Below are 15444 nucleotides of genomic sequence, written 5' to 3'. Positions count from 1 at the left end.
GATCATAAATACACTAGAGGGAGCTGTAAAGAAGTGGTGAATATATCATTTCCCTTATTATAAATATTTATGAATTACATGTGAAATATGCTATGCACTGAATTATTAGACAAACACGTCAGCACATGTCGTTGGGTGTGTTTATGTGATGATCTTGTGCATCTGTACTTATTTTAACACTTCCTTAATCATAAATCTTAGTCACTTGCAAACGCTTCCATACATTTTCATAATTTTAGATTATTTCTACCAAAAATATGATCCCAACCTCTTATTCCAAAAATATGAGTTATTTCAAAACTTTCTTAAATCACAAACCAATTGGTGAAATGCTCTTCAGTTTACAAGCTATCAGAGTATATCTTTTATTATTATTATTCAAAATGCAGCATCAGCTGGTGCTGTGGTGTAGTCGGTTATCGCGTCAGTCTCACACCCTGAAGGTCCCCAGTTCGCACCTGGGCAGCACCAACTAATGTATTTTGTTATGTCCACTGATATTTGCACAACTGTTTTTTGATAATGACACAAACTCAGATTGTCTATACATTTTTAATTGGCTGATAGGGAATTGTAATAAACATTTTTTTCGATTGACTAACATATTTTAACTGTAATTAGCTTTTGTTAGCTGGCTGAATAATAAAAAATGGGAAATGGTATCAGCACAACCATGTTTTAATAATTGCACAAACCCAGCTTGTCCTTTCTTTTTAAAATAGGCTTGTGAGAGTTTTTTGGGAACTGTAATAACTTTTGACAGCTCTTTAGATGCTAGAAGACAAGATGAGTCGGTGAAAATATCAAAATATGGTTGTGCTGATATGATTTCCCTAAATAACAAGGTGAACATTTTTTTTTTAAATCAGAACAATTTCCACGATCAAAGGATGCCTTTTGTGAAAAGAAACCCGAACTCCACCCCGAACTTTAGAGTTGGAGAAACCCTAGACAAAGTATGGACAAAGTGAGGGGATGAGAACATAGTGTTTTTTTCAACATCGAATAATCTGTGTCCAAAATTGTCCAAAATTGTAATTGTCAGAAATTGACTCTTGCAATTAATACCTCTCTCTCTCTCTCTCTCTCTCTCTCTCTCTCTCTCTGGGATGAGAACATAGCGTTGTTTTCAACTTTGAATAATCTGTGTACAAAATTGTCTAAAATTGTCAGAAATTGACTCTCTCTCTCTCTCTCTCTCTCTCTCTCTCTCTCTCTCTCTCTCTCTTTGGGATGAGAACATAGCGTTTTTTTCAACTTCGAATAATCTGTGTACAAAATTGTCCAAAATTGTAATTGTCAGAAATTGACTCTTGCAATTAATACCTCTCTCTCTCTCTCTCTCTCTCTCTCTCTCTCTCTCTCTCTAGGATGAGAACACAGCGTTTTTTTCAACTTCGAATAATCTCTCTCTCTCTGGAATGAGAACATAGCGTTTTTTTCAACTTCGAATAATCTGCGTACAAAATTGTCCAAAATTGTAATTGTCAGAAATTGACTCTTGCAATTAATACCTCTCTCTCTCTCTCTCTCTCTCTCTCCATCCAGCGAACTAAAAATCTCCTATGACATTGTGGATTTGTGGCCCACAAATGAACGGTTCGATCATCCTCTGAAGTGGGACCCAGAAGAAAACTGGAATTCACGCATACACACACCATATAAAATCTCCACTGATACGCTCAAAATATATCAGTTATAATATGGTGTAAGCTCGTATAGTTCAAATTATTTTTTTAAAAGCATTGTATAACTTACCATAGGATGATTCAAGCTGTCCATTTGATGGGTCACATCGTAAATACAGTGCACCCCAATGAAAATGGTTTTTGGGGTGCAATGTATTTACGATGTTAGCCACATTGTAAATACATTGCACCCCAATGAAAATGGTTTTTGGGGTGCAATGTATTTCCGATGTTAGGGTCATAGCCCAAAAACACATTTCAATAGGATGATCCTAGCTCTACGATCTGTATTGGAATTGCATATTATGGAGACCTTTCATAGAGCTAGGATCGTTCTATTGAAATGAGTTTTCTGGCATAGCCTTGCCACATTGAAATGAGTTTTCTGGCATAGCCTTACATTGTGGCCTATCAAATGAACGGTTTGGATCAACATATGGTAAGTTGTACAATACTTTTTGAATGATACCAGACTACACGAACTTTCACTATCCCAAAACAAATTACCCATGCCATGCTAGGAGTGTTAAATAGTGGGCCCAACCCATCAAAACATGTGTAATATAATTTGGCCCCACTACATGAAATGTAAGGGAAAAGTTATACTAGCCCCCTTTTTTACTTGGGAGAAACCCTCTACTGTAAAAGAGTAATGGGCCTCACCCATGTTCTGCCCCTCCTCAAGCAAATTCCTGGCTCCGCCCCTGCCTGTAATGTCAGGTGATATTCATAAATTTTAGCTTAATCACACTGTTAAGATACTGCCAAAACAGTTACATATTGTAGATCATAGGTAAAAGGGTAGAACTCACATCACCAGTAACAGATTTATTCCTTTCATGTAATTCTAAATTTACAATTATTCACCAAATATTGTTTTAACTTTTAAATCACTCCCATCTTTAAATATTTTTACCTTCTTTTATAACTTTGTTAAATTAAGAAATAAGAAATTACAGAAGATGTCAGCATGTACACATTAAAATGGAAAGATATTGTACGTTAATTTCAACTGATAAATAGAATTATGGGCGGCACAGCATTTCATTGCAAGCTAATTTGAGAACCATCAGGAATGAAATTGAAGGATCAGATGATTACCTGGAATCTTGGGAGAACATCACTGCTGTAACAGTTCCCAGGTGTGCTTTTCTAACCTTCATCTGAATCTGCATATTGGATGAGTTTAATATAGCAATGTCCCCTTCAATTGTCCCACTGCATATTGACGTGAGAAAAGGTTAAGCAGATGAAACTCTTTATGAGAGTTAACTAATGAAGAATTGTATTGAAAGATGGAAATCAGACCAAAAGCAACAGAGTTTTCATATTAGTGCTTTGTCTGTCATGGTTTTAAATTTCAGACCCAAATTTCGGATGGGTCCAATTTGGTCGAAATCCGGAATTTCGCGAATTAAAATTTCGGAATTTTGGCCAAACAGAAACAGAAATTTAAATCCATGGTCTTTGACTCTTTGTACAGAAGCACTTTTGTTGAAAGGACAAACCAATATTAAAAGCCTATTCGTTTCAGATATCATCAAGCGGAGTACACTTAACTCACTTTCAAGAAGTGCAATATAGAATAAAAACTGGTAAAGAGCAAATTTACATTGTGTGCTATAATCAACCAAAAGTTCAGTGACCTACAAGGTATTGCATGCTTGATCTTCAGATGGATGTAAAAATCTTCAAAAGAAAAACGTGGAGCACATGGTGCAAATTCAGGGCCAAGGGTACACAATAATTTACCCAAATTTCTCTTGAGATCTATTTCTAAACAGTCAAGAAGAATCCGATCACAAACCATATCTAGGAAATCCTTACGTTGCTAGCAAGTCACAACAGTCAGCAGTAAACAATTCCAGTATCGTTTCGGCTCAGATATCTTGAAAGCAAACAACAGAAAATCCTTAGTATTTTTTTTTGACCGGCGGAAAATCTAAAGTATTTACTTGATAAAGTCCTCTAGTTCAAGTTTCAAGAAACTTGGAGTTACCGTAATTTTCCAAATGACCTTGTAAAAAAGTGCAATGCTTTTAAGTAACATATCAGGGGGAAAATGAAAATGAGAAGAGACGGATCCATTTGAAGTAAGCTGGGATTGAAATTCCAACCTCTAGGTCGGAGAACAAAGCCTTGACCATTGAGCCCCGAAGAGACGGATCCTTGATGGAAAGGCAGTTGCACTTTTATTTGTAAAAGTGAGGACAAAGGGACCATGAACTAGAAGAGAGCATTTCTTCGCCGTCACTGTCAACACATGAATAAAACAAATGAAAAAACAAGCAGCTCCTAATTAAGTGATCGAAATGATGGAAAGCGATGCACAACTAGTAGCGCTGTGAAACTGAAGAAGGGCCACCAAGCATTCTCAGCATTTCAACGGCCACTCAACATTGAAGGCTATTTATTTACATGTAAAGATTGATCGATGGGAGCAAATTATCCAAAGGGTGGTGCGCAAAGGCTAGATCAACTCATATTGGTTGTGGATGGATTCACCTCGTTGAGAAAAGTGGGAAACGAAAATGATGTTGACGTGGGCGATGAATGGTGGAGAATGCACCAACATCGATCACTTCCATTGATATGAGGCTCTTGCATGTAATGTTTGTGGAGAGATGCGAAATTCTGTTTTTCTTTTAGAAAAAGATGAATAGATAGGGTCGTGATACATTCTGGAATAGTGTAAAGATAAATTCTCTTTCAGTCCCATTTCCAATGCCTGCAGGAGGATCTAAGTGAGTGTTTTGGAAGGGGGATGTTCACCTTTTGCAGTAAGTAGACCCACGATACGGACAAATAGATGTTCCTACTGTTGCCCGTAAATCAGATCTATTCATATAAAGTCAGTCCTATATATATATATATATATATATATATATATATATATATATAGAGAGAGAGAGAGAGAGAGTTAAGTGAAGCTACACATACGTGTAGCTAACTTAGCTACACCAACGGCTTAAAATACAGTGGGCCCACATTGTTTGGGTGATCCAAACCATTCATTTGATAGACCCTCACATTGATAGGGTGTGCCCAAAAAATCAGCTCCATAGGATCATCCCCACCCTTCAAACTATGGGGGCAAAAATGGACAGATTTGTGAAGGTTTTTACGCGTCCATTTTTGCCTCCACAAATCGTAGGGGTTGGGATGATCCTATAGAGCTGATTTTTTGGGCACACCCTATCTATATGAAGGCCCATCAAATGAATAGTTTGCATCACCCAAACAATGTGGGGCCCACTGTATTTAAAGCCGTTGGTGTAGCTAAGTTAGCTACACGTATGTGTAGCTACACTTTTCTCATATATATATATATATGAAGCTGAATTTTTGGGCACACCTATCTATGTGATCGCCCATCAAATGAATGCTTTGGATCACCCAAACAATGTGGCCCTGATATTTTTTGCTCAATCTTTGATGATATTTTGTGGAATTTTTTTCTTTCTATTTTCTTCTTTTTTGATGACATAATATAATATTGAATAGTCACGTTTCTCTTTGTGAAGACTTTGGTCATTATCCTTCAAAAACGAAGAGGAACAAGAAGAACATCGGTGAATGCAGAGTCTAGCGAAGTGTTACCTGCGTGTGGGTCTCCGTTGGAATAAAATAAATTATGTTTGATTATGTAATTTTTAGTGATTGATTTCTTCGTTGTTTGGTTTGGGTAGGACTCTTAGAGATAAGAGTTATCTAGAGTAGGAATTTTCTACAAATAACTTGTATGTAACCTTTCTGAATGAATGAAGAAATTTATACCCAAAATTGTGTTTTTGCACATAAAGGAGGAACAACCCTTCCCTCAAAGTGGGTCAAGAGGTTGATCTTCCCTCTAAGAAGATCAAAACTGTTGAGAACTGATTTGGGTTTGTAACATAAAGTAAAAAAAGAATGTTGATGGGGACCCAAAATTGATTGTCCAATCAGAACGTGACACGTGTCCCTAAGTAATATTTCTCAAATTGCCCCTCTCGACAAAGACAAATTAAGGGCCTAACCCTAAAGAGCAGAGAATCCAACCCACATTTTGCCCAATCACAAGGCGACACCTGTCGGGGGACAGCAGGGTAAATCAACCATATCCGCTTACTATAAATAGCCATTAAAGGCTCAAAGGTAGGGGTCCGAAACCCAAAAAATTACTGTTCATAGCTATTTTATGTTATGTACGTCCTATAGATGATGTCATGTGCTGACTTAAACATTGGAGGGCCCGTCCGGGGACTATTCCCTGGGTTGGCCTTCTAACCGGGTGTTACCTTGCGCATGATTCGTCTTAGTACATAGCCAATCTCAGTAAATGATCAGATCAACGTCCAACCCAATATCCGATCACATCCCAGTTAGGTCTGCTTTTCTTGGATTGCCACCTCACATAACTGTTTTTTACCACAACAAATGTCATTTTCCTAGTAGAGACCCAAGGAAAATGAAAAAGAGGAGGAAGATGAAGGTTTTGTTCAGTTGCATTCCTCGGTCGGAAAATGCGAGGAAATGACGTGGCAAACATCTCTTGTCAGGAAGGAGAGAGAACACACGAAGAACTCAATAAGACAAACCTCTCTCGTCATTTTTCCACAAAGCTAGTCCGACTAATATTTTTAGCAACATTTCGAATTTAAGTGGTAATTTTTTCATCTTTCTTTCTCTTCCTACATAGAGAAAAGTACGGAATGTGGGCCAATGTTTAGTGAAAATACGGATTGCGGGCACCTTTTAAAACAAGACAAAAAAAGGGCTAAACTTCAAAATTGGGTGGTCAAAAGACCCTGATACCCTTCTGACATCGAGAGAGTCCTCCCTTTTCATTACTTCCTCTTAAATTGGCCCGATTCACGAGGCTTCTTTTAGTTCATTTAAATGTGTATTTGAACCGAGGGAACCTTAGGTTTGTCTCTATCTTGACCGTCGGAAATAACTAGAGAATGATGGATCTGACATGTGTTGGAAAACTTTTTGGAACCCCGACGTTATTGTACTTTTTGGAACACTGATGTTATCTTTTCTCACTTATCTTTTGGCTTAGAATGGTAGACGCTATCTTTTCAAGACGTGTCAGGCATCCATCCGTCTCTAAGTATTTTCGACGGCCAAGATAGAAATAATGGGTACGCCGGCGGAAAATAATGGGTATGCTGATGGAAATAATGGTTACAGAGAGGAAAATAATGGGTATGCCGGCGGAAATAATGTGTATGCCGATGGAAATAATGGTTACAGAGAGGGAAATAATGGGTACGCCAATGGAAATAATGGTTACAGAGAGGGAAATAATGGGTACACTGGCAGAAATAATGGGTACGCCGATGGAAATAATGGTTATAGAGAGGGCAATAATGAGTACGCCGGCAGAAATAATGGGTACACAAATGGAAATAATAGTTACAGAGAGGGGAATAATGGGTATGCCGGCGGGTACGCCGATGGAAATAATGGTTACAGAGAGGGGAATAGGAATAGTACGTCGATGGAAATAATGGTTACAGAGAGAGGAATAGGAATAGTACACCGATGTAAATAATGGTTATAGAGAGGGGATTATAATGGGTACGCCGACGGAAATAATGGGTACACTGATGGAAATAATGGTTACAGAGAGGGGAATAGGAATAATTGGTACGCCGGCGGAAATAATGGTTACAGAGAGGGGTATTATTAGAAGACGCCACCGTTTCATATTGATGTCCACGTGCCGTGGATCCGACCGTCTATTCATATTGGCGACGACTAAGATTTAAAGGAACCCAAGGACTCTGGGTTCACAGAAAGATTTCAATCCATACCAAATCGACTATGTATAGAGCCGCTAGCATTCCAAAAAGTTTTTCAACATGTGTCAGGCATTCATCCGTCTCTAGGTATTTCCGACGGCCAAGATAGAAACGAATCCACTGTTTTATGACTTATGTCGGTTAAAATACCAGATGAACCAAAAGAACCTCGTGAAACATGCCAGTAATGAAAAAGGAGGCTGAATGACGTTTCTGTTGATGTCAGAAGGGTATCAGGGTCTTTTTCCAACCCGATTTTGAAGATTAGCCCGTTTTTTGTTCTTGTTTAAAAAGGTGCCCGCAATCCGTATTTTCACTAAACATGCAGGCCGTACTTTTCTCTCTTGCATGAGACAAATACGGTATTGGATATTTGGCGCTCATAGAGAAACACCGTGTGTAAAATGGGGCGAATATATACTTACCCCTATTTCTTACCTGGGTCACCCCCTTGTACCGTAAAAAGAGTAGCCATATTTTATACACAAGAGGGGTAGAAAGGGAAGAAAAGGGGACGAATATATCATTTTACTCTTCTACGCTGGTCGTGCCTTCTTTTGCACGTGCCTCGAGCATCTTGTGGCATTTGATAGGAAAATTAAAAGAACAATCCATTTGTAGGGATTTAATTTCTTCGTCAAGGTCAGTTTCATTAACAAATCTTTTGGGATTTTAGGCTATCTGAGCTCGATCTATTGTGGGTAAGTCTTAAATCCTTAGTATTTTGAATAAATGTTTCAACTCTCGTCTTTTTTCTATACAATTTTTCTTGATTGTTGATGGAGAAAAAAAATGATGTTATTATCCGCTTTTCTATTGGATTATGTTGGGTCATTGCTTGTTTTAAGAACTGTATTTGCAATAGGGGGATTTGTTATTGATTTTCCGCATTGGCTAGGGTTTTTTATTCAGAGGAAAAAGAGTTCTGTGATATGGGTGTTTATGTGTGGGGCTCTGTTGAATTGAAGGAGATATTGGTCAGGGGATTTGTTATTGATTTGTTTGTGTTGAGTAGTATTTTTTTTTATCTAGAGGGAAGAGGGGATTTTGGAGAGGGGTCTTTTGTAAGCTTGTGTTTAGGGTTCTGTTCAATTAGGGTTGTTTAGGTTAGCGATTTGGTTTTTGTTTTTCTGTTTAGATTTCTCATTTATAGGTAGGATTTTGGTAATGGGGTTGTCTCTATTGGGTGCTTTCAGTTGAAGGAGGTATTTCTTCATTTAGGGTTGTTCAGGTTAGTGATTTGTTTTTTTTTTCCTTGTTAAGATTACCCATTTAAAGCTAGGATTTTGGTAATGGGGGTCTTTCTCTCTCTCTCTCTCTCTCTCTCTCTCTCTGATAATTTTTTGATTTGTGGCAATTGTCCTTTTTTTATTTAAAGATTTGTCTGAGGGGATTGTGTATATTTTTTTATGCTTTTTTTTCCCAAATTTAATAGACTACAATTTTCGGTAATCCGTGTTTTTGTATTGGTTTCTGTCAATTTGAGCAAAATTCTCAATGGATTCGCTATTTGTTTGTTTTGTCCTTTCTCCATCTTTATCTTCTTGAGAGTTTCTTAATTAGGAGAGCAAATGGGTATTGGTAATTGACGTTTTTTTAGTGATTTGATATTGGATATTTTTTAGGTTCAAGGTCATGATAAGTTGGGTAATTTCCACCCAATCTGACATTTACTAGTTTCTGTTGAAGGTTAAATTGGAAAGCCACATTTCAATGTTTCCGGTCAACTTTATTTGCCAATCATACTTCTAAACATATTTGTGCACCCGATTGACAAATGTATGTATCCGGACATCATTCCCAAATTTTCAACCATTAGGCCCATATGTTTGGTCATCCTTGAGACTTATTCATGTGCAAATTCAATCCCTTCTGATATTGATTAAGATTGGGCTGATTGTTCTTTTCATCTATTGAGTAAACCCTTTCTCAATTTAGGATATGTTTCGATTGATCAACCTCGTCTACCATTACCATTAAACTCCTTGGGTAATCTTCCACCAGATTGAACCTGTTTGGCTTTTCCATCATCTATATTTTCCACATTTTGTTCCATCTATTTTGAACTAGAATTCATCGAATGTTTGCTGATTCTATTCTTGTATCCTTTCATGTTTTCATTTGATTCTCTCATTAAATTGTCCATATTTTGATTTGACTTTTAAAATTGATGGTCATGTTGTTTTACTTTTTAAACTTTATTACCTTGATCAATCTTCTCTGCTAATTCTACCAGCACCTCAATGCTTTCTGCATTATTCATTTCACCTCTTAATTCAATCTCACTCTTGATTGTCATATCGAAAGTTCTCTAGGTCACAATATTAGATGATACTGTCAATTTCCCAGCAAAAATCTGATGTAGCCTATGGGGCCAGAACTTGTGTGGCAGCAATTAATGGAGGAGGTATTTTTTTAAATAATAAAAGATTTCCAAACTTGAACTTCACTCTAACTTGCAACATTATCTAGAATTAAAAACTTAAAATTCCAACAATATCTCCCAATCCAACGAGAACTTACTGATATAGTAGCATTACCAATAGAGGTAGCATCACACCAAAATATATTTCTGTGCATCATATCCAAAGAGAGGAGGAAATATTCTTATTCTTTCATAGCCTCCCAAAATCATAGCTAATCCAAACCATTGGCATAAGATTAGTTTTAGACCTTAAATCAACTGAAACAAAACCTAATTTCTATTTTAATGTAGCCCAAAATAAAAAAGAAAGTGAATTGCGCGTTGCTTCATAACATAATCCATTACCTTTTACTCTAATTGGAAGCCTTCAGAACTACCAAAATCTATTTAAATTAATTCTTTAAACTTTCCAAGACTATAACCAATCCCTAGTTTCTAAAACACACATGTTTGTGATCATAGAAACCTTTTGAAACTGGCAAGTTTAAACTCAGTACTCAAAAGCCTAATTAAACCTAGTTTAAGATTCAATTAAATGTTAAAAACACTCTAATGTAAAAACTACTAAAGATTGCAAATTTTCAGCCCAAATGTACATGAATTGGCACATAAAAAATGATGCTCTTGCATAAAAAAAAATCCCCAAATCTTTGTTATAATGTGAGTTATTCTTGAAGTTGCCTGTCAAGCTTGGCAGAAAGGGATCTAAGAGTGGAAAGTTTAAACCTAGTACACAAAAATCTAATTAAACTTAGTTTAAGATTCAATTGAATGTAAAAAACACTCTGATGCAAAAACTACTAAGATTGCAAATTTTCCGGCCAAATGGACATGAATTGGACACAGTCAAGCACTTGAAGCGACTTCCCAGAAAACCCCTGTAAATCCCCATTCCACCGTATGTCCTTTTCTTCTTTTCTTTGACTCTTGTGGATGCAGGATGATCGAGCTCTTATACCAAATTTGAATGTAAAAATCTCACAAGGTCTCAAAACACTAACAATATGCCTATGCGGAAGATTCTGGACATCAAAGAGGGCTTTTGGGTAGGTTTAGAGGTGTGCTATAAGATTGTACTGAGACATACAGAATTATCAACTGTCTATTCAGATTAAATAAACAACACTTTATCCGTTATAGGTTGATAATGATTTTTTTGTTTTGTCCATTGTTAGTTTTCATCATTGCATTTGCCCCCTTTTCTGCCAGCATTTGATGCAAACGATTAACAGTTTAGTCCATGTTTAGCAGTAATGAAACTATGAAAGGTTTTTCCATATAATATAGTTTATCAAGTGGTGGGAGAGGGACAAGGAGGGTGGGAGAGGGAGAGAATTGAGAGGGCATGAGTGAGGAGAGGGTGAGAACTGACACCTGAGTAGAGTTTTTGTTTTCCCAAATTTTTAGCCACTTTGCATCATCTCTTCACTTATGCCTTCTCAATTCTCTCACTCTCCCATTCTCCCTATCACTCAACACACACATACGCACGCACACATTCCATGAAAAAAAATCATGGTTGCCAAACATGGCCTTAATGAAACCAAAGTGTAAGTTTTAACGAGAGAATGGGCCAAAAAGATATAACTTCAGGAAAAGTATTGTCTATTTTTTATTTATTTATTGGAGTAATTTAGGAACCATAAACAATTCATTTAAGTGAATTCAACTGTTTTGTAAAATGTGCCATGGGACCGATCTATGGGGTCTTAAAGTCGTGAGTTTCTTTTTTCAGGGAGCTGATATCTGCATTTCCTTTGGTTTGATATTGACACTATTTTACACTTGTTATCTGGTACTTTTCCAAACAAGCTATTAACAACTAAACAGAGAAGTTCAAAATAAAGAGTGCCAATATCAAAACAAGGGACTGTAAATATCATCTCCCTTTTGTTACCATTTCATATTCTAGGGGATTTTTAGTGCAATTGTGTGGATTTTGGAAAATCTTCAAATCACACAATGTGCGTACACATGATTGGAGAGTCTGAATGATTCTGATTCTGAGTAAGAAAATTTGTAGGGAGACGGGATTTTTCTTATGTTAATTAGAATCGAACTTGTTTTTTTGGCTCGTTGGCTGGTAATCAGGTTGTTTTATACTGAATAAAGAAGTTCAGTTTTCTTTTAATGTGATGCTCAATCTACTTGTGAGATTCACAGTGTAGGACGCCGTGATAGTACATTCTTGAATATGCTCTGATTTTCACTTCAATCCACCCATACTACTAGTATGAAAGTAATTATTTGCGATTGATGGAGAACTGTTGCAGGAACTTTGTTCATTTTTTACTACTTGTTTTTGGTTTCTAACTTTGCTTGAATATTTTACCTACATTCACTCCGATCATTGCGTGAATTTGAATTTCTCATCTGTTTCTACCATATGTAGGAGGCTTGCATTTTACGACCTCAACATGATGATAAATCCAAACCCATCTTTAAAAATAGTGTCTTCCGAATCTTCAAACATCAGTGGACCAAGTACTATGAATTCAAACATGGTACCACCTCATGTACCCAACCACCAAATCACAGCCTTAGATGGACCTGTGGGTATCCTCTGGGACATTGAAAATTGCCCTGTTCCAAGCGATGTGCGTGCCGAAGATGTTGCTGGAAACATCCGATTGGCATTGCGCGTCCACCCCCTGATAAAAGGTGTGGTGACTATGTTTTCTGCTTATGGAGATTTCAATGGCATCCCACGAAGGCTGAGAGAGGGCTTCCAAAGAACTGGTGTGAAACTCATAGACGTCCCAAATGGTAGAAAGGATGCTGCTGACAAGGCTATCTTGGTCGACATGTTTCTATTCGCACTAGACAATTCTCCTCCCTCTTCAATCTTGCTTATATCAGGGGATGTAGATTTTGCACCAGCATTACATATACTGGGTCAACGTGGGTACACTGTTATCCTCGTCATCCCTTCTGGTGTAGGCATCTCATCTGCTCTGAGAAATGCCGGTAGGTTTGTTTGGGATTGGCCAAGCATAGTCCGTGGAGAAGGCTTTGTGCCTCCGAAGGCATTAATTTCTCGTGGGCCCGACATAAGTGGTTATCTCATGAGCTGCCATCTTAGCGACAACTTGGATGCTGAAATTGAAGACGAAGCAATTGTCTTTAGAGGACTCTCAGAAAGTGAGTACACTACCCGTGCCAACATGAGCCAAATATATTGCTTCAACTCAGCTCATGTCTCTGGGGATTTTTCTGGAATATCGCATTCATTATCCGAGTATAGCACTAATATGATTACGATGCCTTATTTTCCTACCACAAGATCCCAAAGTCTTCCATGTGGTTTAAATGACGCACAAGACCAGACATCATGGGTGCAACCTGGGGACCTTCAGGGTTTGAAGGGTCAGATAGTGAAATTAGTCGAGCTTTCCGGGGGAAGCTTATCTCTCGTGCGTGTTCCATCTGAGTATCAAAAGTTATTTGGGCGGCCACTGTACATTTTAGAGTACGGCGAATCTAAGCTTAGGAACCTTCTCAAGAAGATGGCTGATAAGCTAACTGTGGAGGGGAAGGGAAACAAGAAGTTTGTATGCCTCCGCAATCCCATGAACAGCTCTGAAAAAGTGTGCCCAAGTATTCCATCAGATACGCCCACAAAGGATAGGAAGGGGAAGAGAGTTCAAGAGGAGAGAGTGGAGATGGTTGGGTGCATTGACTTGGTTTGTTCTTCGGACGAATTTTCGGATGATGAAAGGGTCTGTGGACAAGAGGAGAATGAACCCAACAAAAATCTTGGATGTTTCAAGCAGGAGTTGCAAGAACTACTTGTAAGCTGCTCTTGCCAGATCTTACTGACTGAACTTGTTCCACTATACGAGCAAAGGTACAAGAAAGTTCTTGATTATCGGAGCTTTGGAGTAGATGAACTGGAGGAATTGATTGAGAAGGTGACAGACATCGTGGTGTTACATGAGGAACCGGGTAGCCAGAGGAAATTCCTCATCGCCAGTTGTGTAGGTGGCTAGAGATCATCATTCTCATACTTCAGACAGCAAAATAATCTACACATTTCCAGCATCCACGCCTTTGGTCTATGAGGATTAAGGTATGCTTATGGCACGTGTTTTTTTTTTTTACTCAAGTGTCTTGGAAAGGGTAGGAAAATGTGTGGTATCTCTTTGTTTGTGCTTCTCCTTTTTCTGAACACGCTCGAATAGCATGGATTTATTTTCTAAGTATCCATGTAAGATAACGATAATTGGCTCTGCAAAGCCTGGTGATTGACTGTTCTTCACATAATTTGTAAATTAATTAGCATTTTACATCTTGTGCTTTTGATTAAGATTCAGTTGTCTGTGGGTATGAAAGGATCACTTTTCTTCTATGATATGTTGACATAGATTCTTGTGTCCAGTGTCTACATGGATATGAGGTATGAGGTGTCCGACACGGCAACCCTAAAAATCTAAAAACGGGAACACGCCCATACATGGACTTGCATATAGAATTACTGATTTGTAACTAAATAAATATGGTTTTTATTTAACAAACTAGTAAATCTAAGGATTAAGCAATTATTAGTTTGAAAAAACATGAGATAATCAAATGACACTGCATTCATCAGTTGTCTTCGGTCTCCAATATGCATCAGAAAGATTGACCAATATGATAAATGAATATAATATTAGAAGAGTGTTTGTTTAGTGTGTTAAGCACGGTTTTAAAACCATGTTTAGTGTGTTAAGCATGGTTTTAAATTATTTTGGCCTTTTTGGAATTTCTGGAATTTCGGTCTGAAATTTTGAGAAATTGAAATTTTTATTTTTTTTAATATGTTACAAAATTTTGGCCGAAATTTTTTGAAATCAATTAAATATTCTTTTTAAATTTCGACTGAAAATTCGGAATTTCGGTTGAAATTTCGGTTTTTGAGAAGTCCGAAACCGGTACCGAAATCTAAATTTTAAACCATGGTGTTAAGTTCAGAGGAGGAAGGATAACATCAAATATTAGCCAAAGAAGAGTTAATAATAAAAATAAGAATTAATAATAAAAGAGGAGGTAACACAATATCCATTAATAAACATTATTTCCCTTGCATGGTACAATCTAGGGCTGCAACTCGGGTCGGGCAGGTCGGGTTTTGGAGAACCCAACCCTACCCGAGAAATATCTCGGGTCGGGTCGGGTTTTTTTCCGGAAAACCCACGATTCCCAAACCCGGCCTTACCCATGATAAATCTCGGGTCGGTTCGGGTCGGGTTGGGTTTTTTCACGTTGACGCAAATTTTTAAGGAAAATTCTTGTTTGGCAAGGCAACTCAACTCATAGAAGCAGAAATTACACTCACATTACACTTGAATCAAACAATGATGTAATTACACTCACATCACACTTGAATCAAACAATGCTGTAATCAAACAATGTTGTAATTACAATCAAACAATGCTGAATCAAACACTTGAATCAACTCAACTCATAGAAGCAGAAATTACACTCACATACAGTAACAGTGGGTGCGTGGGTTTTCACTTTTAACTTTGGGATAATTACATTTACACCCCCTCTAGTTTCTGAC

The 15444-nt window shown here is 37.6% G+C and overlaps 1 protein-coding gene, 1 long non-coding RNA gene and 1 other non-coding gene across 4 annotated transcripts; 2 read left to right on the top strand and 1 right to left on the bottom strand.

Moving 5' to 3' along the window:
* The first annotated feature begins 397 nt into the window (after nucleotides 1–397).
* TRNAV-CAC (transfer RNA valine (anticodon CAC)) lies at nucleotides 398–471 on the top strand. Its single transcript has one exon. It is a non-coding gene; the product is annotated as a tRNA-Val (tRNA).
* A 1059-nt stretch (nucleotides 472–1530) lies between these two features.
* Nucleotides 1531–3878, bottom strand: LOC143847282 (uncharacterized). The gene is made up of 3 exons (XR_013234990.1): nucleotides 3806–3878; nucleotides 2790–2906; nucleotides 1531–2396 (listed from the first exon to the last, which is right to left on the bottom strand). It is a non-coding gene; the product is annotated as an uncharacterized LOC143847282 (long non-coding RNA).
* A 4038-nt stretch (nucleotides 3879–7916) lies between these two features.
* On the top strand, nucleotides 7917–14190 carry LOC143846773 (Putative endonuclease or glycosyl hydrolase). Of its 2 annotated transcripts, none has more exons than XM_077355330.1 (2): nucleotides 7917–8119; nucleotides 12295–14190. In XM_077355330.1, exon 2 carries the CDS (start codon nucleotides 12320–12322, stop codon nucleotides 13889–13891), a length of 1572 nt encoding a protein of 523 aa, XP_077211445.1. In that variant the 5' UTR covers nucleotides 7917–8119; nucleotides 12295–12319; the 3' UTR covers nucleotides 13892–14190. The 2 variants fall into 2 exon arrangements, with proteins under 2 accessions (XP_077211445.1, XP_077211444.1); XM_077355329.1 differs by having other exon boundaries at nucleotides 8017–8178.
* Nucleotides 14191–15444: the final 1254 nt, after the last annotated feature.

The sequence above is a fragment of the Tasmannia lanceolata genome, unplaced genomic scaffold (genome assembly GCF_043159265.1).
Source record: "Tasmannia lanceolata isolate RefF3 unplaced genomic scaffold, GAP_Taslan_0.1 ptg000015l, whole genome shotgun sequence".
In the NCBI taxonomy this organism is placed as follows: Eukaryota; Viridiplantae; Streptophyta; class Magnoliopsida; order Canellales; family Winteraceae; genus Tasmannia; species Tasmannia lanceolata.
This window is presented reverse-complemented; position numbering and strand designations above follow the sequence as displayed.

What these genes read in the sequence shown, in the direction of transcription:
- LOC143846773 (XM_077355330.1), top strand. Translation starts at nt 12,320, where the DNA reads ATGATGATAAATCCAAACCCATCTTTAAAAATAGTGTCTTCCGAATCT.